This window comes from Anneissia japonica, unplaced genomic scaffold (genome assembly GCF_011630105.1).
Source record: "Anneissia japonica isolate Jap-2015-1 unplaced genomic scaffold, ASM1163010v1 scaffold287714_len2871179_cov188, whole genome shotgun sequence".
Taxonomy (NCBI): domain Eukaryota; kingdom Metazoa; phylum Echinodermata; class Crinoidea; order Comatulida; family Comatulidae; genus Anneissia; species Anneissia japonica.
In genome coordinates this window covers 353,181-379,065 of record NW_022755542.1, presented here as the reverse complement: position 1 = coordinate 379,065, position 25,885 = coordinate 353,181, and the positions used below count along the sequence as shown (strand labels likewise).

The window sequence follows — 25,885 nt, the reverse complement described above, 5'->3', positions numbered from 1 at the left end:
TAATAATAATAGTAATAATAATAATAAAATAATAATAATATCAATAATAATAATTATTATTATTATTCTGTTTAAAAGAATTTTTTTCTTAATTAGCAATGTAAACCAATCGATACCCATCATTGTTTAAAGTACGTTTGCGGAGTTCGTCCATTTTTTAGTTTGAAATTCAACTCGCTTGTAAATGATTTCTTTCTAAACTGAAAAATAGACTTATACGCGTCTCGAAATTTTTTATTTCTAATTCCATATATGATAGGGTTACAGCAACTGTTGAAGTATCCCAAAATTAGTGTTGCTACGTCCAACGCTCTCGGGGGTCCTCCTTTTCCTCCTTTTTCTTTGTCGTACACATTCCAAATCATGGTTACACAAAATGGCAACCAGCAGACAATAAACATAAAGACGACAATTAGAAAAGTAACTGCTAGTTTTGTCTCTCCTTCCCTGCGCCTGCGAAGACTGTTTTTCTGCATTCCAATAGATACGGTTGAGCTTTGGCGTTTCCATGGCGATGTACGATTCCCCGGTTCGGATTTCTCTCTCTTCGGCGACCGCGTTGATGGTCCATCGTCACTGTTAGCCTCTCGGATGTCGTACGTAACCTGTAGTTTATTCGGCGTTGGGTCTGATTTTCTTCTCTCGGAGAGCTGATAGTCACTGCATGAAGTGACAATAATTGCATGGTCCATTTTCTTTTGTTCGGTGTTATTTTCTGTGTGATTTTCATCGCTTTCCTCCGACAGTTTTCTCATGGGAACCGCGTCAGCGATTGAATACACGATATTTTCTTTAATTTCAGATATACTTGAAAGTTGGCTATCTCGCCGTTTCACACTGAACAGTCGGCGAAAACGGCGGAGTGATACTTCTCGATCAACACCTTCGATCATACTCGGACCGCGTGAACACACGCGTCGTCTGCTGCGTTTCACTTCTCTAAGAATATTCCAATAACAGAAAAGCATAATGGAACATGGCCCTCCAAAACACATGCTTATCATAAAATAGGCGTACGATTCCTCTACGGTCCACCTACAGAAGCAAAACGACTGGTTGGCAATGAAAGCATATTCGCTCCAGCCTAGAAGAGGTAACGACGCTAACAACGCAGACAGCAACCAAACACCTATAAGACAAAAAAAGATCCATCATAAGTGTTTTTATTTGAAAGACAAGGCTTTGATCACGTCATACATCTACTAAAACAGTATATTGTAGCTCCGTAGCTTGACTCGTTGATTCAGGGGGGAATTAAAATTTTCTGGGGGGGGGGGAGCACTAGAAGGGCCACACCCACCTCAGTGCCCCACTACGGTTGGAGCTGAACTTGAATATCACACTCAGACTCTTATTAATTGTCTACATTTGATATTATGTCATTCAATTTATAATTAGATAAAATAAGTTTTTGTGCATTTTGAGGGAAAATAAGGAGGGGTGAGTGACGGGTGTGAGTACCAGGCGTGTCAACAATAACCTCAGCCCCACCATGTCTTGGGGTAAAGGTGAAAAAATCAGGATGGAGTAGTTTTAAAATGCCGAAAATAGTATTCTCAGACTTTAATATTACACGGTTGAGGCTGGGCTAAGATGAAAACAATCATGGGTGCAGTGCAAACTCTAAATGTCCTGCTATAGCACTGTTTTAGATTTGAAATATTTTTGTAGCAGGGCTCGGAGCATGCAAGGATGGAGTTGTTATGCCTCGACTATCTCTGTAGTCGAGTACTGTAGGTAATAAAGTAGAAAATAACCCTTAACGGTACTGATTGCTCAACCAAACTTGTGAAACAGCAGGCTGGTGATAATAGGCCTGGTGGCATGGTACATCTAATGCCAGTAGGCCTACGTAATAATATTAAAAATGTCATATGATGATCATTATCTTCGGCAGTAACTACCAAACATCCTATGATTTAATTTTGGATTTAAAATAACTGTAAAATAATACTCTTGCAGCGAATTGGTAGATTCGTTTTTTTTTTTCATGCTGCGATAGCATTTGCCATGAATATTCTTTACTTAGGCCTAGGCCTAAAAAGTACTTCAGCCGGCGACGACTCCACTGGAGCACTATGCACGTCGTGAAGGTACATTTCCTTGAAAAAGGCTTTATTCCCACTGTAAATTGGAGCCTTAACTGATAAGTGTTTAAAAATTTAATTTTGGAACTCTTCTAAGTGATTTACAAATTATAACTCGCATTCCAACTAACATTTGCAATATCTATGATTTTTGACTTACAACAAGGCGAAGGCATATTCGATGCACTATCGTCTCGCGATCTCGAAATAGTACAAGAAAAATAATCTTAGGGTTGAAAAAATTGCAACAGAATTTCTGTTTGCACAGTGCGTTTTCTTAAGGTCTCTGTATGAACATACTGAAAGTCTAGAAAAATCCACATAGGGGAAGTGCGTTTCTTTCAAAATGGCTAGTTTTAACGAAAAATTGAAAAAACTTGGATATTTTCAACATATTTCAGCATTTTTTTTCCTAAAATATATTTACAAATCCTAAAATTGTTCTGATGCATACAGGTACACTTATTTTATGTGGGTATAATTAATTTCAAGATGGCTGCCACAAATACGACGACATATTAAGTGGTGTATGTATAATATACCACCAGGCAGCTATTAGTGCCATATGGACGTTTTTGGACAAATGCAACAACTTTTTACACTCTCCTTATGGTCATAGCATTCGATTTTTGATAGAAACCATTTTATCGGAGGTCATTATGGCAGCCATCTTAGATTTAAATATGGCCACCTTATAAAACCTATGTATCTTCATGGTACTATCTCCTCTTCTAACTTGGAATTATAATTCTAGTGTCTAAATGGTTAAGGAATACTAGCATGCCATTTTTGACCTGATAAGATTGTTCATTTAAGGTAATTATAATTTAAGGTCATTAAATTAATAATCTGAGCAGATTGTTCATTTAAAGTCATTGATTTAAGGTCATTCAAGGTCATTCCTGGTCAAATATTGTATGGCATCTTAATAATTACCTGTTATGTTTTACATCTGAATCATACTAAAGCTCTCGAAATTCATTTTTTACAAGAAACTACATTACTTCATTCAAGGTCATTTTGGCAGCCATCTTTAATTACAAAATGGCTGCCATGCAAAAACTATTTTATTAATATCTTAGCTTTTAGAATCACTTAAAATTAGAATACTTATGTTTAAAACTATGTTTTATTGTCAAGAAAATATACCATCTGTGACAAAGTCAGATGGTCATTAGGATAATATATAGGTCAGTTAAGGTCATTCAAGGTCATTTTAGGTTAAATACCATATCAGAAGTCGTTATGATGTCCATTTTAGGTCAAGGGGATTTTGCAGCCAAATTAGAGCCATAAAAACACATATGTTTACATAATCAAATATTGACTTTACCAGTTGTGACATGGTCAGATGATTATTATAGTCATAAAAAATAGGTTAGTTAATGTCATTTAATTACGTTTCAGGTCAGATATTGTATGACATGTTAATAATGAACCTTTTCGAGTTTCAATTTCAAGATTCCATTTATTGTCTTTATATATATATATATATATATATATATATATATATATAAATATATATATATACTGTAGATGAGGAACTGTTATAATTGCTTTTTCAGCTAGTATATAAGATATTTTTAAAAATATTTTCCTATATAATAACAGTGTGCTTATGGTGGTCGGTATAATTCACCAAGCAACAAAGCCAAGGAAAGAATGCAATATTTTTGCCTTATACATAATTGAATGACCTTAAATGACCTATTTATGACTATAATCTCCTGATCATGTCAGAAATTATACAAAGGTATTGTTTACTATGTACAGTACACATAAAACATAAACATTCTTAACATTAATGTAGGCTTTACATGGTGGTTATCTAGAAATTCAAAATGGCTGCTAAATAACTTAATGAAATTGAATGATTTTAAAATGGCTGCCATAATGACTTCTTATCAAAATAATCAAATTCAGTGAGCTTAAGTATAATATTTACATTAAAACATGACTGCTACCGAGAGAATATCACAAAATATTAAACATAAAATGACCTTGATTGACCTTAATTGACCAATTTATGACCATATGTATCTATCATAACATGTCACAAATGGTAAATCTTTGATCATTAAAACGTAATTTTAGGCATCAGGATTGAAATTTGAAATGTTTTAAAAGCTGAGATATTAACATTTTTTATCCATGGCAGCCATTTTGAAATCCAATATGGCCGCCAGAGTGACCTTGAATAAAATAGTGTAGTTCCTATCAAAAAACTGAATTCTAAGAGGTTGAGTATGTTTCTGATGTAAAACACGACAGTTACTGTAGGCCTCCGTGTTTAAGATGTCATACAATATTTTACCTGTAATGACCTTGAATGACCTTAAATGACCCTAAATAACCAATTTATGACAATCTGACGCTGTCAAAAATTGTAGGATATTATTTCTTGCCCATAAAAACAAAATTTGGACATCAGAATTATAATTTAAAGTGGTTTAGAAGCGGAGATATAGATAAATATTTGTTATATATGGTGGCCATTTTAAAATCCAAGATGGCGGCCGCTTTTATAAGATATTAATATTATTCTATAAAGTATACATACATTGGTTGCTAAATATTAAAAACCTTAGTGGCGATCTAAAAAATTACAAGTTTAATTATAAATATGACATATTATGATGACATTACGGTTTTTTCTCATATTTTTATCTATTTTGTCGGCCATTTTGAATAAAACGCATTTCTACATATTTCCCCTACCTGGATTTTTCTAGACTTTTTAATATGTTCAAATAGGGACCTTATAGAAATGCACTGTGGTAAAATAAATTCTGTTGCAATTTTTTTCAAACTTTCACTAAATTTTATGCTAACTTTCTTGTACTAAAAGATGTAAACGTAACAAACCCTAATACATAAGTCACGTGACCCGGGCCGCCGATTCGGTCTATTGGTTTCTAAAGGGTCTTACAGTGACAGTATTCTAATACACAACCATTTTTAAATTATGAAAACATTTCTACAATCTTTTACCACATTAAATGAAAATCTTGAAATTAATGAGCGCTGGTTCTGTAGAGACTGATTATCCCGGCCACATATCTTGAGGATCAGAATATTTTATCTGATACAGCAAATATTCATGAAATATCTACAGTATATTATAACTTCCCATGAATATAAAAAAGAGCAGTTGACTATACACAATAACTCCTAGTAGTAAAAACTATCCTCGAACAACATTCCGGTTACAGTATTTCCTAGTCTAGGTTTTGGGGCCAGAATGATCACTCACGAAAGTGAATATGTATATAGCCGAGGTTGTATTAGGCATAGGCCTATACCACCTATAAAAAATTAAAGAAACAAATATTTGCTGTTCATTTGTTATTTTTGTCCATACTCAATTATCATTTTGATCAAGGGGGTGGGGGTGCAATAATTTAACAGGGGTAATGTCCCCTTTCACCCCCTACCCCTTCGCTATGGGTTTGATATAGTGTCCAACGTTTAAATGTTTCTCAGAAAATGGTATATACCTAACAATGAATAATCCGATTTATTTATCAATTATGTAATTAAATAATAAATGAATATTGGAAAGGTGAAGGTTGTCCCGTATTCATTACTGAACGTAGGGGAATGAGTAGCCTGGGTTCCAGGCCCTAATTTTGGGTTACTCACTCTTTATTGCACTTAGTGCGCACCAAACCTAATTTAATTGGCGTCCCATATTCGATTTCTTTTTTTTTTTCGGATTAGGGCCTGGGCGCGATTTTTTTTTTCGTACGAAACATTTTGCATGAAACTCGACTAGAAAATTGCAATTCTGGAGGTCAAAAGGTCATCAACCAAAGAATAACGTCTACAAAACTTCTGAGATACAGGACTGCTGCTCGCTTTCTGGTTTTGAAAAAAAAAAAACACATTGCCATTATAATATCATAATGGGTCGTTTAAAATGACATAATATGTATTATTTTATTTCGCTGCACGAATAATAAAAAGTGTGAGGCCCTAAACACCCTATTTGAATTTGAGTTACATACTGTGAACATTTTTATTTTTTAGTTGGCCGCGGTTTTGGATAATTGTTTAACCTATGTAATGACGAATTCGAGTCAACTCGGGCCCAAGTCCAAGTCAACTCGGCCCCAATTTACTGTGTACTGTATTTATTGAATATTTACCAAGAGATTTGAATGCAAAGCCAAAATTAAAGTGTTTTTAAATCGTTGCCTTTGTTACTTCGTTTCATTTACATGCACTTACAATAATTAAAACTGCAATAATAAAAATAATATTAAAATGATAATAATAAAAATTATACAAAGGTATATAGAATAACTAATAATAGTAACAATATATACTTGGGGCCAAGTTGACTTGGGGTTGGTTGACATGGGGCCGTGTTGACTTGGGGCCGTGTTGACTTGGGGCTGAGATGACTGGGGCCGAGTTGACCTGCTTCCGCCTAGATTACTAACAAGGCAGGGAGTTTGGACTATAGGCCTAATAATAGTATTACTGTGGGTGCTTCTTGATTACAAGGCTTAGGCTAAGTTAATTAATGGCGAAATTATATATGGTTATTTATAAATATTATTATTGTTATTAATAGTATTGTTTTTAATATTATTATTATTGTTATTATTATTTAATATTAATTACATTACAAGGCTTAGGCCAAGTTCATTATTGCCTGAGTGATATATTTAATTTATTATATTTAATATTTTTTTACTCACTGTCCCATTATAATTTCATGTTTTAAATTTTATTCAAAATTTCAGTCAATGGCATGCGAAGCGTGACTGTTGTGCCAGGCCTAGGAACCTAGGGCCTAGTCTGGCGGGGGGGGGGGGCTAGCAGGTAGGACCTGAGCTTGGAACTAGGCCGTTCCACTAGGCCCATTATTTAGCCTCTTTTGCTCTAGCCTTTGATAGGTGTACCTATTTACCACTGGTACTACTATAGAAGGGGGTACTACCTGTTGTTGTTGTAGTACATTTGATAACAAACATACAAGAAGCTCACTACAGTTAGTTACAGATAAGTCGGTAAGATTTTATAGGCCTGCCGTAGGTAAATAAAGAACAGTACAGTAAAGGTAATAGAACACTCGAGCGTCACGACATTGCAAAGTGCCTGCTCTTGTTCGTATATCAAACTCGAGTCGAATCAATCCGAGACGGCCCGAGTTTAGTTTACGATTTCCCACATCAAATTCGATGTGGGATATCGTATGCATGACTGATTTTTTAAATTACGTGATTGGCTTACTTCATGCATATTAATTAATCTTGGTAAATTTTCAAAATTGAAGATGCGGATGTCCCGACTAGGACAAGCTAACCAGCTCCCTTCTGCCTACCTATTTGAATTAAAACAGTTTATATAGTCCTGGCCTGCTGAGAACGACTATGGATTGATAACCGTAGTAGGATATATACTTACAGAACCTTGCTCACCGCTAGCTGCTACACAGATTTAGGCCTTTAGGGTAGAATATTGTTAAAAGGTAGGCCTCTGTAAGTATGAATTTAAAAATAGGCCAAGCCTCTACTAGGCTAGACCTACTACTTCTGACTCCAGAGGCCTGAGCCATCCTCCTGGAAAGTGTTGTTGTATTTGTAATGGTATGCCATCTAGTCTAAGCTTAATCGTTTTTGCCATTGCCAAAATTAGTCTTATTACGGTTTATTCTAAATATTTTAGGCCCGTTTCATTAGGGAGGACTATTTTTAATCATGCCTAACTAGTCGACGGGTCACGGGAGTGACTCAGTTTCGTGGCTCCAAAAATATGAATATCTGATTGGTTGAAATTGTTTATTTCGGTCCGCCCATTTATCCAAATACGGAATATAAGATTACGTCATTCTTTTGGCATCCTGGTGCCTGCATTCAGTGTGTTTTACAAGTCGCTTATTCCGTCTCTAAATTAACTTTCTCGTTGGTGGCGCTGTCCAGAATGATAAACAAAAAAATAAGAGACTTAATGTGGCAAGTCTAGAGCAATTTTACTAAGTCCGGTCTCACAGGACAAGCTGCGCTACAACACGTTAAGTCTAAAATCGTCTGGTGCGCGGGAGTTGGAGCAAAGTGTAAGAGGTATTATGTATACGACACAACACGGATATTCATAATATGGAAGCGTACATTTTCGTAGAATTTTGAACAAAATTGTAGGCATACCGTAAGTGTCGTAGCGCACCTTATTTTAAACGCAGCAAAATCGCGAGACCGACTTAAGCATGCGTGGTAACGTGGGCAGTTTCATTCCACGCCGTCTTTTTAACCTGGCCAGTATATTTCAAACATGGTACTCCTTTATGCTCTTGAAATAAATGAAGTACGTACCTAGAATTAAAATACCTGTACTTTTTTTACTCGCCATCGATGCATACTTTTGCCTGACAATGATGACATAACGATTAATACTGATGGCTCCTAGTGACATCACAGACGCAACGAACGTCAGCATATTAGTAAAGCCAAGGCTTTTGCACAAGAGTTCACCAAGATTCCATCCACTGGTAATGATTGCGTAAATTGTGAAAGGCATATTTATGACAGACACCATGATATCTGCAAAACTAAGACATAACAAGAGGGCGCTTGATGTCGAGCGTAACGAAGGTGTTTTTATTATAACAGTCCATAGTAACGAGTTACCGACCAACGCAGTTATGCAAATCATACATAATATTGTAACTTCAATCACTTTTTCAACTGTAGATAACTGAACTTCCGGTTGAATTGTCGTCTGAGAATTTATATCTTCATCAACGTTCGTAAACAACGACGTCATAATGGAGGGACTGGCTGTAACAGTCATGTTGATGCTCTTAATGCAGTTTTCATGTGTCGGTCGCAAATGTTCTCAAACAGAAAAAAAAACACATGAAAGGTAGGCCTATGTTAAATGGTGCACCAATCTTCCACAAACTTTATTTTCACTCGAAGTTTTGATCTAAAGGAAGATAAAAAAAAGTTGTTATCAAAGTCGGTAACAATAAAAAAAATAATACTTTGCACCAGTGCTTTTCGCCAAAGCCAGTTCTTTGCGCAAGTAGTTTGCGCTACTGATCTAATAATAGCTAGATTGCTCATCGGCTGTACAGAAAAAAATAAATAGGCCTATGCATGATCCCAAGTGACGTATGGATAAGTTTCTTTTGGCATTTGTTTAAATTATTTTTAAAAATATCGATTCTAGCAATAATTTTTAATAATAAATTTAAATATGTATAGGTGTAATTTTTTCCCCTACCTGACGTGTAAAAATTACACCTATACATGTTTCTCCTGACGCAAATCCGGTTATTGTCTTTCCCATCACAACAATAACAGTTACTAAATTTAAATATAACGAAATGATTTTTTTTCCGCATCCTCTAACCACTCAACGCGCTTGCAGTTTACAAAAAAAAATCGCATTTTTGGTGGTCGTCACGCCCGTTCAAAAGTTATGCGCTGTGATCATGTGTGACGTTTTGGGCTCCTTAACATGGTGGCAGTGGCCTTGCTAAAACCAGTCAATGAGCAATCCAGCTAGTACAGATCATATAGTGAATTTGAGCTTGGCTTGCGCTAGAGTTCCTATATAGAGAGAGTTGCGACATGAGCGGTTCAGGTCACGTGACTACTGGCCGCCCTCTATCTATCCGCTATCTTGGTGCCCCATTGATCAAGTCAATGGCAGGGTTGCCATTTGGCCTTTTTGACGGCCAGATTCCTCAAATCTGGCCGTATAAAAATTCGCCTGGCCGTAACGTTTGAAAAGTCACGGCCAAACTATATTCGGCCGAATTTGGCTGAATTTTGTAAAAAGTTTACATTTTTTTCAATAGGCCTAATAAAACATAGACTTGTTTTGGATAGGCCTATGTTATTTTGTCAGGGCCGTATAGCCACCGGTACGGTTGGTCAGTTTCAATCTGACAACTTTTTGACAGACCACATTATTAATAGGAAAAAAGGGCTAAATTCCACCTGTATGTTTAGACTCAACCTACCCTCTCTTTGACATAACTCAGGAACCGTTAATTATAGTTTACATTATTTTCTTCTCTTTAGTGTAACATCTATGACTGATTAAGAAACTAGGATGCATTTTTTCTTCAGTTGAAATTAGTGTTTAGTGGGCTTACCTTTTATCCAAATCAAGTAGGTCAATTACTACACATAGTGAGCTTTTGCAGAAAATCAAACTAAAGATTCCATACACTTGCCTAGGACATATATTCATTTCTTCACTAAATTACCGTACCAAGACTGGGTCGAAATTACCCAAGATTCAGCAAAAATTGCCCAAAATTACCCAAGCTTCCTGAAAATGCATTAAAAATTGAAAAAAAAACCCGTGTTTTTCGCATGTATAGTTTCCCTTTTAGTTCAATTTATAAACCATTTTTATTGTAATTGTTTGTGTTAATTATTAAAATTAATATTCATGAGGTGATAGTACGGATAGAAAAATACGCCCTCTGTCGACCAGTGTTGTCAGTAATCAGTGATCGAGTTTCATTATGTAATGCATTAAGATCAATGGCAACGCAAATCACAAATAAACAATTCTGAACCCATGTTTATAGCAATTAACAGTCAATTAACAATGTTATGTGCACTTTGTTGAGTTTTCCTTACTTGAATGGACTGAAATATACTTTGTTACTTCTTAATTCCTTCCTCCATGACAAAAATATTTAATTTTCTTAGTAAAAATAAAATACCCAAGGATTTCAACGGAATACCCAAGAACCCAAGACCAAATCAAAATACCCAAGATCTTGGGTAAATACCCAAGCAGTGGTCACACTGCTCTCTATATAGGAACTCTAACTTGCGCTTTTTAGCAGCGCCATCGACGATAATGACGCGCACTGAGCGCATTAAAAGCATTAATTTCATAGCACTTAAATATACTACAGGTAGTTTATCGATAGTATTAATTATACAGTATTCTTGATTTTTTAAACTATATTTATTTACCAGGTTTGGTCAGCATTATGTTGGGACATGTAAATGTGAAGAAGATATATGAACTAGAAAAGGAACAGACAATGTAGCTTTTTTAAAGCACTATACTCCCACTAACCAAAAAATATGTATTAGGCCTAACAAAGAAAAAAAAATAGTGTTGCGCTTTAGTGCAAAAAAGAAGCATGAACTTTATAAGCTATACCGCTATATTTCGACCTTAGGCTTCGATTCTATTCAAAAGATGCTTGTAATGAAAAATAAATGGTTGAATAGAAATTGATTTATTTCTTTTGGTAACATCAATGTAGGTTACTGTAATATATTTTGATAGCTAGTAGATGATATAAAACTACAATGGTAGATAACAGCAGATAACATTAAAGAGAAAAAAGACACCTGCCAAATAGGAAATCTTTTTTGAAGAGCTGAATAAGAAATTTGTTAAAATCATACGTAGTTGAATTACCTATGAGTCTGTTAGCGTGCATTGTTTCTATGATCATTCACGTGTATTTACTTTGTTAATTTCTACGCGATGTAACAGGACCGTAGCCAGCATCTACAAATTAAAATGGTGGGAGGGGTGTGGCTCTAAGCCTTGGGTTAAAGGACGTTAGAAGAGCCAAATGGGGTTCAGAGCTATAGCTTGTAGTTTTAAAAGAATATAATTTTGTTATTACCGTACAAAATCAATTTTCAGTGTGACGGGAAGAGGAAAAACAACATCTCTAGGTATAGAAGAAATGATGTTTTTGAGTGTTTTAGGCTATTGGGTAGGTTTGCTTGACAAAAAAAGGAGGGGGGTGGTTATCTGAAAATAGGGAGTTTGCCAGAGCCCATTTTAACCTGGACCTGCCTGTGAGGGAAATAGGAGTTTACTGTGAAGATTATTGCCACCCTTCAGGATTTTTGCGATAAAACAACGATCGCGAAATAAGATATTATAGTACAGTATTTGAAAATGAATCCTTCAGACAAACGATACAAGAATAGGCCTACGTCAAACCGGGTAATCATATTTACATTGTTGAGTCTATATACAATAAATAAATGTAAGATTATTTGAAGTTGAATTTCATCTATGCAGACAAATGCTACAAGCACAGAAAAGAGTTTGAAATAGCAAGCATAATCACAGTATATAGGACGCTACCGGTATGTCTAAGATGTACTTGAATTGATCTGATATAAACATCTGAAATATCCATTCAGAGCATTGAACTTTTGCACGGTATGTAAGTCTAAGGCTGAATCCTTCTGTAATTTTTTTTTTTTAAGGTTGTACTATCGACCTTTCTTATTATTAACTTATTATAATTATTATTAACTAAAAACAGAGTTATTTTAACAAAATCATTAAACATCGGTAGGCTCTACACCAGTAAAATTATGGTTTTTTTAAGTAAAACCTCTGGATAAAAACTGTACATCTTGTCTGAAATTGTATCCTTTGTAAACACGCTTTAAATTAAAAAGTAAATAAATGAAACTTTAAATATGAGACATAGATCAAAACAATCAATTGCTTGGAAAAAAAAATAAATAAATAAATTTAATGCATGTACTATTACGACTAAAACCTTTTAATTGATACTAGTAGGTAGAACGGTGTGTGCAGAGAATCATTAATTTTATGTGTCAGTTAATTGCCGACAGGTTAAAGTGTTCTAATTTCCGATGGATAGCTTATATGCTCTATCCAAAATTAGGATGTTACGTTACTGGTCATAGAGTAGTTTTACATGTTATAGGCTATCGCAAAAATGCAGGTGCGATTGATGTCGTGATGAAACACATGTTTTAACCTGCAATCAGTTTTAATAGACCAAATACATAGATTTTGAATTACTAATGAATATCTGACAACATTAACCTAAATATGAATTAATGATGCAAATCCAAGGCATGAATGAGAACGATTCTTCTGCAAAAACAAAAATAAATAAATATAGTGTAATAGTAAAAATAATTAATTTATTAATAATAATAAAAAAATAGTAAATTGTAGAACGTAGGCCACATTACATACCATTCGCCAATAAGAATGTAGGAATCATTGAATAACGTGGTACTAACACTGTTGCGTCCGGGATATTTCGCGGAAAAGATAAGACGACAGGGATAGGCCTATACTATATTTATAGACTAAAAAGATGTAGTCCAAAAACAGTATTATGATTGGCAAACATGAAGCCGGATATAATACAGCACCATCGTACAGGAATTTATTGGGAATTTATGGAACGTGTGCCGCTTTGCATCTTAAATATTTCATCGCGTAACCTAATATGCACAAAATGATTATGTAAAAATGTATCTGTTGTCTATTACGATGATTTATACATTGATGGGGATGAAGATGATGACAGTGATGATAATGATGATGATGATAATGTTGATAAAGATATATAGCTAAGGGAGACTACGCTACATGAATAAATAAAAATAAAAATGAATAATAACAATTATAGTAGGCCTAATACATGATCGATTTGTAACTGCATTTTATTGCCGAGGGCCCCAATAGTGATCTTTGCTGGACGGGCTACCCCTAGAGATATAGTTTAATAAATAATTAATTACTACGGTATTGGTTATTATGGCTGGTTAGTGCCATTAAATACAATTATTAAATTGAATACCAATTATTAAATTTAATTAATATACTGTATATCGTTACAATCAAAGAAGTTTGGCAAAACCGAGTGTATATTTTTGTGATATTAGTCTATGTATCAAGATTCATTTGGAATGGTATAATGGCATGTAGATGTATAATGGCATGTAGATGAATGAGCAACTTCAGCCTGCTTTCTCGTGTTAATTTTTTTTTATCGTTTTCTTTTCAAGTTTGCATGTTTTTGTGCCTCATTGTCTCCCCTTTCCTTTTCTCGTTTTTTTTTTTTTTTTTTTTCGTCGTTTTCTTTTCACCTTTGCATGTTTTTGTTCCTCCCGTTCCTTTTCATACTGGTTTCATTCTTTCTCTCTCAGCTGTACGTACAAATAGCAATTCCATCAGACTGCGTGTCCATAATCCCCTCTCTGCACGCAGCTCAAGCCTTACCTCTACGTTGGTGCCGAATGGGTAACCCGGATCTTGCGGTCCGGGGAACTGTCAGGCCTCTGAGTAGGGGAAAGAAAACCCGAACAAACCAACTTAAGTGAATTCCATCTCCTATCTGGATCCCCTACCCGAAAGTTTTTACCATCCAGGCATAATTTATTGATATGGGCCGGTGACCCGTCCAGTGTAAAATGAATCCTACTACTACGAAACCTAACGTAAGAAAGAAAAAAAAGTAAAATCCGTAACCGAAATACAGCCTCAGATCTTAATAATCAGTATGATGGCGAATAGTGAGGGTCTGTGGCCAGGGAAGCCATTAGCTCAACTCTGTAATTGCCCCACCATGGACATTGCCAAGACAAATTTAGGGATGGGAAAATGTAACGTGCAAGGCCTAAACTCACCGGGAAAGATTGATATCCAATCAGACGAATATGAAATTTATCATCTGGACATTGCACCACTGAACTGCATTAGATTGGCAGCAAGCCAGTGTAGATGATCCGTGATGCTGACTGGTAGTAAGTAGAAATGAAGATTCACGATTCACTTTATTGCGCGTCATGCTTGAATATAGATATTTGATATATGATAGAATATTTGATGAGCATCAAATACATCACCATCAACATAGAATACATAACTGAAATATTAGAATTTGATGCTATAAATTCAATAATGTTCTCTGCGAAACGATAAAAGACAGCGATATAGAGAAACGTTATAAGTACAGACCGTCTGCATTTGTCCATTACTGCGCTGTTCCACAGTAATCAGTTTAATTTGGTAACTTACAGTAATCAAGTTTTAATATGAAACTTACGCTGATCAGTGTCATATGAAAATAAGAAAACATGATGGAGAATGGTAAACATTGGTTAATCATAGAATATCAATAATGACAACATGGTTTATCTAGCTCGTTTGCAAAGCAAACATAAACCGGAGGTGTTCCACTATTATTCCACGGCTCTCTTCATGCCTACTTGGTGTACGTACCTTGATATTGATCTAGTATCGCCGCTCTAATTTTGAAGTGATTCAAAGTAAAAAGTCGGTATATGTTGACTGGCGTAAGCGTTTCTTGCGTTTGCGTCAGCGTGTGTCTAGCAAGCACACCACTGACAACTGAAGACAGGAATACAATTACTGTACTATAAATAAGGACCTTAATGTATTGTGAACACCAATCAATAGAAAGAATTAAAGATCAGTTGATAAAACAATTAGAGCAACAAACCTACAGTACTTTACCGTATTTTTATCGTAGAAAAAATACTAGCCAAGAAATGTTTGAATTTTAATAGCATAGCAGGTATGTAATGCGAAAGAGATGACACCTTTTAAATTTGCTTGTGTCACTTCCAAAAATATTACTGTCGCCTTCCTGTTCCTGACCTTGTTTATGGTAATATATTACTAATGACTGTGATATATGCAGCCAATGTTGCTTTTGTAAAGAATAAAACATAAAGATCATTATAGAAACAAGAACTACTGTATGCTTACTGAGGGGTGTATTGGTAATTGTTTATACGTATTGCTTCTAGAACTAGCGCTGTTCAACGCAAGTGTATAAGTAAAATCAATTGCCTGTAATCAGATTCGAAATCCACAGTGGTCCAGTTGTATAAGGGCGACCACATACATAGAATTTCTTCACTCCCTCAGATGCCTCTATTTTTGCCTTTACAATTTTATATTTATAAAAAATTGTCAAATGATGATTTAGAAATAGGATATATTNNNNAATAGTTTTTTTTTGTCCCGGACATTACATTTTAGAGAATTTGAAACGCTATATCTAGTAAACCAGTCAAGAGAAACACTTTATATTTGGGTCAGTTATTGCTTGTATAATGAAGTTTAAGTAGGTATTAAAAAAATGGAAAAAAAATATTATAGCGTGACTGTAAAAACAAAAATATGTCCGCGTCACAGACATTACAGGATTGCGACATGACTTTTGACAGCATAAATATAAATTAAAAGTCCTGTGCTGTTTTTGCAAGTATCAAATATTCCTTCATACATCACATAGTTAGATGGTTGTTCTTGTCATATTAAAAAAAGTGATATTTCATTGTATATAAGCGATTGTCTGCGTCACGGACATTACATTTATAAACGTCACGGACATTACAATTTTGTCTCACAAAACAGAGTCACAAAAACAAGTGTAAATGAAAAAATAAAGTCCAAATATGCTTTCAAATAAGCTTTTATTTCAAAAATCAGTCATTTCATATATCAGAAAAGCACAACTTAATTAATATTAACTATTCATAAAAAAAAATTAATATCAATAATGTTACGTATTATCTGTATACTGTATATGAATATATTAAAAGAATGTTGACACCTCAATGTTTATATCGTACATATTTTAATTTAACAGTTTAATATTAAGTTATAGTCTGTAAGTCTAAAAAACAGTATAGAATGATCTAAAATTGAGTTAAATTTTTAAACATGCATAATGTTACGTATTATTGGTAATATATAAAAATATTAAAAGAATGTAGACACCTCATTTTATATCTGTGATAACTTTGTACATATTTTAATTTAACAGTTTAATAATAGTCTGCAAGTCTAAAAAACATAGTATAGAATGATCTGAAATTGAGCTAACAGTTTTAAAAACGTATTTTCATTAAGAATAATGGAAACAAAATTAACACAAATCAATTTTCCTTACAGTAGTTACCTCTATTAATTATTGACATAGTTTGAATAGGTTTGAGAATTATTAGCGATGAGTTTAATTAGCTTCAATATCAACATCAAAAACATATCGCCCTCTTGCATCCAAAAGTGGCATAGGAGCTTTCCCCTTCACCCTATCGTTAGCTACCCATGATACGTCAGGTACATTTGGGAATGTAAATGTTTTCTTATTTATGTTGCTTCTTAAAAAGCTAACCTCTAATTCATATAGGTCAGTGTTTCAAATTTGACCTAAGAAAGTATGTACAACTTTTTTAGTTGGAAATTCAACAAGTACAAAATCTCCGACTTTAAGATTGTCAGCTTTTGGAATGGTTGGTTCAAGAGCTCCAGTTACCATCTTTACTTTATTTAATACCTGATTTTCTACTGAGAACTTAGAATTGCTGGCATAACCCATTTCACAGCTAACTGGTTTTACAAAATGTAAATGATGGGTACGGTACCAGGTATGCTTGAGAATGCTTGCCAACGATCATTTATGGCATTGCCAACCCTTTAATTTGGTTACTATTAACATATAGAATATTGATCTTTCTGTTAAGAATCTTAGCAGCTTCAACAAATTCTTTTGCATTTCCTATTACTAATTTCCCTTGCAGGACAGATCTCCAGACACTTCTTTTCACCATCAATTGCTCCTTTTCCGTGAGCAGTCTCAAAAAAGCTCCAATCTCCTTGGCAACCATAATCTTCGTGGAATAATAAATTACAAAACATATACCGGTTTTTGAACTGGCTACCAGCTCCATCTGACCAGTAGTGTACATACTGGATTTTAAAAGGGAGTTTACCCTGTGCATCTTCTAGTATTACTTTGTTAAAACTGCAAACAGAAACCTTGTAATGTTTTAAGTCGTCCGATATGATGGAGTATGAAATATGCTCAAGTGCATCATTTTCTCCTTTGTAGTATACAATCACTGTAAAAATAGTAACGCTTTCATTTGACCAGTGAGCTTGCATGATTTTATTTTGATATTTTATTGCATAATTTTCAGAAAAGTCTTCATGGATTATGATTTCTCCTTGCTCAAAGATTTTCTTTGAGGAAACGCAGCTCTTTATGTTGCTTTTTGGCATATACATATGTCGGTAAAGGTCTGTAATCGTAGAGTCAGTTCAGCTTTTGCTGCATATATGTCACTTCCTTGTAGCACTTTGTATGTTCTACCATTTTCGGTGACCCACTGGTAGTACGATACTGGTAGCGATTTATCACACTCTTCGAAAAATTGCTCAAGACAATGAATTCCACAATTTTCGCAGCGGTGATCAATGCAATCCTCGTTATCTACAGAGTACACAATAGCCTTTACTATGTCATCGAAAGCATCAGGTAGACCGGGAACAGCTTTGTGGATTCCAGCAATCAGCATCTGAACATCCTCGTGATATTTACAGAGGCACACTTCATGGTCTTTGTGGCCTGTCAAAAAGACATGATATGGTCGCAGACTTGCAAACTTTGACAGGCTGATTTTGACTTGTGAGTTGCCCAGAAACAGTTGGTGTGCTTCTTTAATGTTCATCATTAGTAGTCGTTTTTGTTTGTGGATACGTCCATTCGCAGTCTTCACAGAGACATACTCTTTTTTCCACGGCCATATGCGACTAATGTCATCTTGTTCATAAAAGTCTATAACATTTTGAATTGCGTCTGGGGATAAAGCATCGCTTCGTTTCTTCCTTTCTGTCTCATCCGTAAATACGTCTTTTAGATGAAAAATTCAAAGCATCATTCAAAGCATTTGATACATTCATGCGTTTAGTAGGTGACATTGTTAATACCACCTCAACAACAGCCTCGGCTGACAGGGCATCAGATTTTGGTAGGTGTTTCTTCAGACGAGACACTGCTTTGCCTTTGCTTCTTTCATTAGAATATGCAGATGATGTTACAATTGTTGGCACCGTTTTGTTTTCAACTTCTTTTCGTTTCATTGCACGATAAGCTTTCATATATAAACGATTTGCATTTTTCTTCTTTTGAACCTCAACATTGGTCATCTGGGTTTTTTTTTCTTGCCTTTCTGCTCGTTTTCTTTCTCTGTCATGTTGTTTGTAATCATTATAAGACTTAGCTAGCTGGTTGGTTCGAATTCTTTCTCTGCAGGCTCTAGACCGTTCTGCACCGGTCTTAGGCGGCATTTTTGTGTATAGCACCTCAAAGCAAGGTTGGACTTAAAATGTAACTAGTTACCTCTGGCATCTGAATTCATGATACACTGTCACCTATCTTTTGAAATAAACTATCTAAGAACAATTAGGTTGTTCAACTGCATATTCGGATGTTTGTTAGAACAGCTTATTTGTGTGAATAGGCTTTGTTAGTACAGGTATTTGGTTTTATTTCTCTGACATGCCCGCTAATTAAAATCTCAAGTCTGTACATTTACAAATTGTGCCAAATAGTAAATTTATAATCTTTGTACCATTCAAAATATTGTAAAAACTCCTAAAAATATTCAAATGATGTTTAATCATCCTAATTACTTTTTCACTTGCCAAAATTCAAACTGAACAAAAAGTTTTAATTGTTTTAATAATAAAGTGTAATGTCTGTGACATAATGTAATGTCCGTGACACAATTTTAATTTGAAACTTATTACTCATTAAAAAGTTGGTTTTTTTTTGTTTTTTTTTTAAGTTTGTGTATATATAGTGTATATTTAATTAAAAGAGGATATGGAATTTGAATAATTTTTTTGCACTAGAACTATATGAAAAATTAAAAAATGTACTAAAAACGTCACGGACTTACATTTATGATACAAGACAAAAATTATGAAATTAATATTTGAAGGAATTTTTTTTAAACCCATTACAAATTATAAAGAGTACATCTAATAAACATATCCAACTCAAATTTTTATGAAAACACTTATTTTATTAAAAATATATGCATTATTAAAATGTAATGTCCGTGACGTAAAATTTGCATTTTTCGTTTTTAACGTGGAATATATTCCGAAGTATCGATAATTTTTGAATTTTTTTTTGTTTCATATAATTCAATGTTTCTATTTTCTGAAAAATAGGCCTATATCCTGTACAATGAAATGAAGTTGCTGCATAGCTATGATATTTATTGTACGAGAACTTTCGACCATAGTTCATCATCAGCTACACCAGACCAGTGATAATGTGCAAGAAAAAAAATACAGTACGTTTATAAGGATAAGATTTTGTTTCCGAGCTCAAGAAACTAAACCCAATTAAACGGCATCTGTCTTTACCTCATAGTCAACTTGGAATTACAAAATAATCTAGACACACGACGAAGTAATTGACAAAATAAATTCTCATTACTTTTGGTTTTCCGTGACATGCTAAATTTAATATCCATCTGAAACACCTCACGTTACAAGTCAAGCGATTAGTACATGTAGGATTGTCTTCATTCAATAGAGAGGTGTTACTGATATCCATCATTTGTTCAACATCAACAGAAATAAGTGTCTGAATCTTTAAATTTAATTTGTTTATAATCGCCTGTCTACATATTACATCCTCTGTTCATTGTTTTATTTTTATTGCATCATGAAATAATATTAGGACATCAAATACATTATATATTTCAAGAGTACGGTCCCTGTAACTGTGATTAAGTAGGTGGTGATTCATTATAATTGCATGCATTATACTGCTTTCGTTAAGAATTATCTTTCCCTTGGAATTGATTTTTAAAGCCCCTGCCTTCGCGGCGTCCTCGGAAAAAGTGGTATTCCATGTTTACAGTCATATTGTAGCGGTTATAGTGTAGGCCTACTGTAAATGTGCAGTATTCGATTTACATATTTTATAGATTAATAGTAATTTGTATCATTATAGTATATACAGACTTAGGTCTTCATTACGTGATTGGTTGATGCAACCTTTAATTTTGTATTGTGACGAAAGACTAGCTTTCTATTGATCCTGGTATATAGAATTGTAACGGTTGGGTAAATTTACATTAAGTGTCGATTTAAACATTTTACAGATTATTATTTTTATAATTGTAATTTGTATTATAAGTATGACTTTCATTAAATGTGATTGACTGATACAATCACTTGTTTTGAGAATACAAACTGAGAATCTTTTAATATTTTATTAAGACGAATGACAAAGAATTAGTTTTTTCTTGGATCCGGTAGTGATCTTAGCCACTGATTCGTTTGGTACGCTCGTAAAAAAGTTATTTCCATGTTTACGGTATATCGGTAATATTGACGTTTGTAAAGAAAGGTCAATGCGCGGGCTGGTTCGACTTTAATTATAACCGCGTGAAAACAACCATGAATGGTTTACGGTCGACTAATGATGACACCTACTTATGCAAGTTGCTAATGAAATGACCGTTCTATTATTTGCGCATTTCAATTTAGCAACATTTCTGCTATTACACGAGAGAATTTGAAAAACCACGGTTACAAAATTAAAAAGTCCGACGAGATTTGGCAACTTTATAGATTGAAATTAAGATGAGCAGAACTGGGCCTATGCGAATGAGGTGTAGATAAAACGAAACATAATTGAAGAAATTGATATTGGTTCTCATGAACTAAGTCAACAAGATAGAGAGATAATGATGATGCCAAAAAGCAACAACAAAAAACGAAAAACCCGTAAAGGAAATTAAAACAAAAACACTATTGATACAAATTGACATACTGTTGAGTCAACTGGGCATATGGGATATCCATACACAGCTTTGAGCTATTTAATAGTTTCCTCTCACACGCGAGTTAATTGGATAAGGGAGTTGTTATGTTATGTGTTAACGCATAGGCCTACACTCTGTGTACAGTATTATTGGTGTCTGGAAATACAGTATTATATAAAGGTGTGTACTGTATTTCGACATCTATGGTATTGGACATACATGCATGGGTGTTTATCAATAATGCTTGTCATAGCTTAATTCGTATTTATGTGAAATAAGCACAGATGTCACTTTAATATTTAAATGTTCGAATAAAAAGGACATGACAATACCTGTCTCTTATACACATCTAGATGTGTATAAGAGACAGGGACTAGTTAAGAAATTTCGCTTACCCTTTATTCGTATGCTTAGATTTTGCATTAACTAATTGCATGATTGGAATAATCATACTAGAGCAAATATATTCAATTTATGCTTGTGAAGTAAAAGGACAATACTTAAACTCAATAAGGTATGAGGGTCTAATGTTTTCTATACTACACTTAATGTACCGCATTATGCTATTTAATAGAGCGGATTAATACAAGTGTGTTCGTGTCTTTATTTTATATTATTGATTCAAGGACATTTTAGTCAGATAGAAAACTGTGCATATACGGGTACCTTGACAGGTAAGCATTGGTTGATTATTTAAGTAGTGCACTTATTTTCATAAATTACTTGACAAAACAATATTATCCTACAGAGCCAGTACTAACGGCTAGTTTAATTTCAGTGAGACGATTGATATTATGCAAGGGACAGTTAAGCATGCAAAATACATTAGCCTAGAAGATTTCTTCTAAATATTTGACAAAAACTACTGGAATAGTGCATTGTATAAGTCAAAATAAACCCATAGGCCTATCTATTGCCCGTTTATATTGACCTAGAATCCCAATGGGGCATACTCTTTTCTCTCAAAAATCCCACCCGTTGCGACAAAGGTTAAACGAACTGGTTGGAAAAAAGGCAAGTTTCTATTGCGGTGAGTTTGTAATTTACCTGCCCGAGACGGCAAACTTTGGAACCTAATAACTTGATTATCTTGGGAAGGGGGTTTCTTCAAATAAAATTGACAGTGGAGCAGAGGTAAATCACGATTGAACAACAAAATATTATATTAGAGGTCCGCGATAATTTAATTTACTTTTTGGCATGGTCGATACGCTTATCCACCAAATGTAGGTGTGGTAAACCCGTAATCTGATCTCATGGCTCAGGTTTCGGCTGTCTTTAATATTGGTTTTTTACGCATACACCAACCGCCTGAAGATGACAGGTATTTTGATTGTCACATTGGTTATCAACCATGCTACAGTAGGCTCATATTTAGGAATAATCTTTCCATAGTTTAAGTGCTAATTATTAGCACAGTGTACTACATGAGTATGGTACTTCCCTGTCAGTGTTATGTTTATACATAAATGACCAATATTATATAGGCCTACATAGGCCTATACCGTACACAGTCTTAATGTATAAATATAATTTTTTTTTAAATCACATGCACTGCATTTACATTTTTATATATTTACATCTATTAATTTTATCAAAAATTGTAAATGTAATTTATATTTTTTCATATGAATCATTATTGGGTATTAACACACGACATACCTTAATGACCTAAATATCATGTATCAAAATTGACCAATCGACCTTAAACGACCTTAATTGACGGATTTAAATTAAAAGGATTCCATTTTAATATATGATATTACACTTCCGAAGGCACAAGTTCATCCCACTTTAATGTTGCCGTCTTCAGCACCTGTGTATGAAGGAACCGCCTAATCGACAGAGTGAGAATAACTTCTAAAGCTTAGTTTGGACATAGGAAAATAAATCATTACATTTTGCATCCGTATGACCATAAGAAATCTGACCGAAAATTAATTTAGTATTTTGTGCTATAAAATATATAGCCATTAAACATTACTTATAAGATTGATAGGCATACCGTAAAAAGTGGAATAGAAGCGCTGGGCTTCTTTTTGAGATGGGGCTCGTTTCGAAATGGTTTTTTTTTCCGAAATTACTTTTTGCTGACTGAAGTGGGGGCTTCTTTGCGAGATGGGCTTCTATTAGAGGTTCTACGGTAGGCCTTCTTCAGCCAATAAGAGAATACAGTTCATTACACAATTCATTCTCCTGCTATCTTGTTTCATATATTACCTTTATCATTTTTTTCTTATTCTTGTATTGGCCACGAATCTTGTGACTGTATAAAAACCTAATAGGCCTAATATTTAGTATCATCATTTAAAGTTGATGATGATCAATTCAAAGTTATCTGGAGTGCCAAATAAACTGACCAATTATAACACATACACAAAATTTCATGTGCGTTTAACGTTTTTGTTTTTGTTTTTGTTTTTGTTTTTGTTTTTTTTTTATTTTTTTATTAAAGGGGTGGGTCTTAGCGGAAGTGTTCATTAATTGGTTTAGAGTGTTTACTAGATTTCACCACGGAATAACATTAACGTATATAATAATACTGTAAAGCTTATGCGTCTATGTCATAATCATGAAACTACCTTTGCGATAAAGATGACCTATAATATATTAAAATATTAACTGCTTGGTCTTGTATTGAGATATGATTTGTGTAAAGAATTTTATATCCTTGGTATAAATCGATCAAACTAACAACTGGCCAATCAGAACAGAACTAAGAATACGCGCGTGTCTCACAGACACACGTGTTGTCCCACAAACACACGTGTTTACGTATGTTTTTACACTGTAGTATTGTGAGACATTAGCGACAATATCCAAGAGGCGGGGCTTAGCGAAAAGGTCAATTCTATTAAACCTCTTTAAACCGCTGATGATATTTATAGTCTACGGTAGCTGTTTAAGAATTATTGTAAACCTACCAGTACATTTCCGGGAATGTCGAAGAAAATATTATTTTGTTAAATATCCCACCCTACTGTAGAAAAAAATGCCCGACCTGTTTATTATGGGTAGAAAATACCCTCTGGCGGAAGCAGAATTTCAAAAGCTAAAAATACTCATCTCAATTCATAGTAGCTTAGAAATTCGTGATTTTTATATACAATAAATCACCACTGAGATGAAGGAACATATTGTCCAAAAGCTCTGGTTCCAGTGGCGAATCTAGGGGGATAGGGTGGAAACCGCCCCACTTCGGTGACTGTAAAAAAATGATCACTCGTCTTGTGTGTGTGTGCTTCTTTAAGTATACATGTATACTCTCGTAAAACATACACTTTCTATTTTAAGCTTAACCTTTTCAGATGTCATCCAAGAGCGTCTAGACGTCTACTAATTCCAAAAAAAATGTCAAATGGAAGTGGACGCCCCTCCAAAATTCCATGATCGAAGGGCACAGTTAGATACGTCCCGAAATATTTTTAAGGGGGTGGGGGGTTGGTCCCCTCACTTTTCGTCGCCATGTAATCATGGGCGTCGATCGATGGGGGACAAAAGGGACGCGTCTTTCAAAGTGGGGGGGGACATCATATCGATTGTCCTCCCCCCCCCCCCGCTTTTCATCAATCTTCTATAATTAAAACCCCACTTTTAAAAGCGAATGGAAAGAATAACAATTACGCATGACTCATGAATTTTGTCTGTCCCCCCCTCTAATTTGCTTTCCTGGAGCCGCCACTGATAATGATAATTTAAGTAAAATCACCTTTATGTTTGTGAAATCAAAATGCTAACTAATGTTTTGTGTGCTTCCTATCTCCCTAGTCCTGTTTGATCGTAAATTAGACGGTATTATTTCCTCATTTCTGATAATGACATAATTAATGTCGAAATATTGAATCCCAACACGATGGCGTGTATTTCAATACTTGGAGTATGTATTATACTTTCTTATCTGAGATTAATCAGTGGACCTTTCGGTATTATTTCCACTCACAATAATTTATCTCAATATTACTTACACAAAAGTGAAATTCAAAAAGAGGAGAAAAGCAAAAACCTCTGTTGTGTACATGCAAGAAGACTGAATTAATGACTGTTTTAAGTTTATCTTAGGCCTATTTGTTTTTCATAGTTCGAATTTTGAATACGTTACAAGCTAATCAGTAGATAATAAATCATTATTTTTATGAATGTTAGCTTGCACGAAATATATAAGCGGGCATAGTTATAAGGATCATTTTAAAAACTTTTTATGATGAGTATTTCAGTGGCAGATTCAAGGGGCCCAGCCGGCCCATCATCACTTTTTTTTTTTCGAAATTTAAAAGTGGAGAAAAATTAAAATTATATTCAAATTCAGTCTGAGAGTGCCATTTCCGACCAAATGGAGGTGCCGTAATCATAAATGTTCTTACCTCAGCCCCAACCATGGTGGGGCTGAGGTGGTAGTCCAGCTAC

At 34.4% G+C, this 25,885-nt stretch overlaps 1 protein-coding gene across 2 annotated transcripts in view; it reads right to left on the bottom strand.

Annotated features, from left to right (window-relative positions):
• Nucleotides 1-12: 12 nt before the first annotated feature.
• The window catches only part of LOC117123680 (dopamine D2-like receptor), a 32,418-nt gene continuing 6,545 nt past the window's right edge, over nucleotides 13-25,885 (bottom strand). For both annotated transcript variants that reach the window (XM_033269681.1, XM_033269679.1), the window contains exons 2-3: nucleotides 8,408-9,020; nucleotides 13-1,129 (exon numbers count right to left, since the gene is read on the bottom strand). In XM_033269681.1, coding sequence (XP_033125572.1) covers nucleotides 120-1,129; nucleotides 8,408-8,885 — 1,488 coding nt within the window. In that variant the 5' untranslated portion in view covers nucleotides 8,886-9,020 and the 3' untranslated portion in view covers nucleotides 13-119. The remainder of the gene's footprint in view (nucleotides 1,130-8,407; nucleotides 9,021-25,885) is intronic.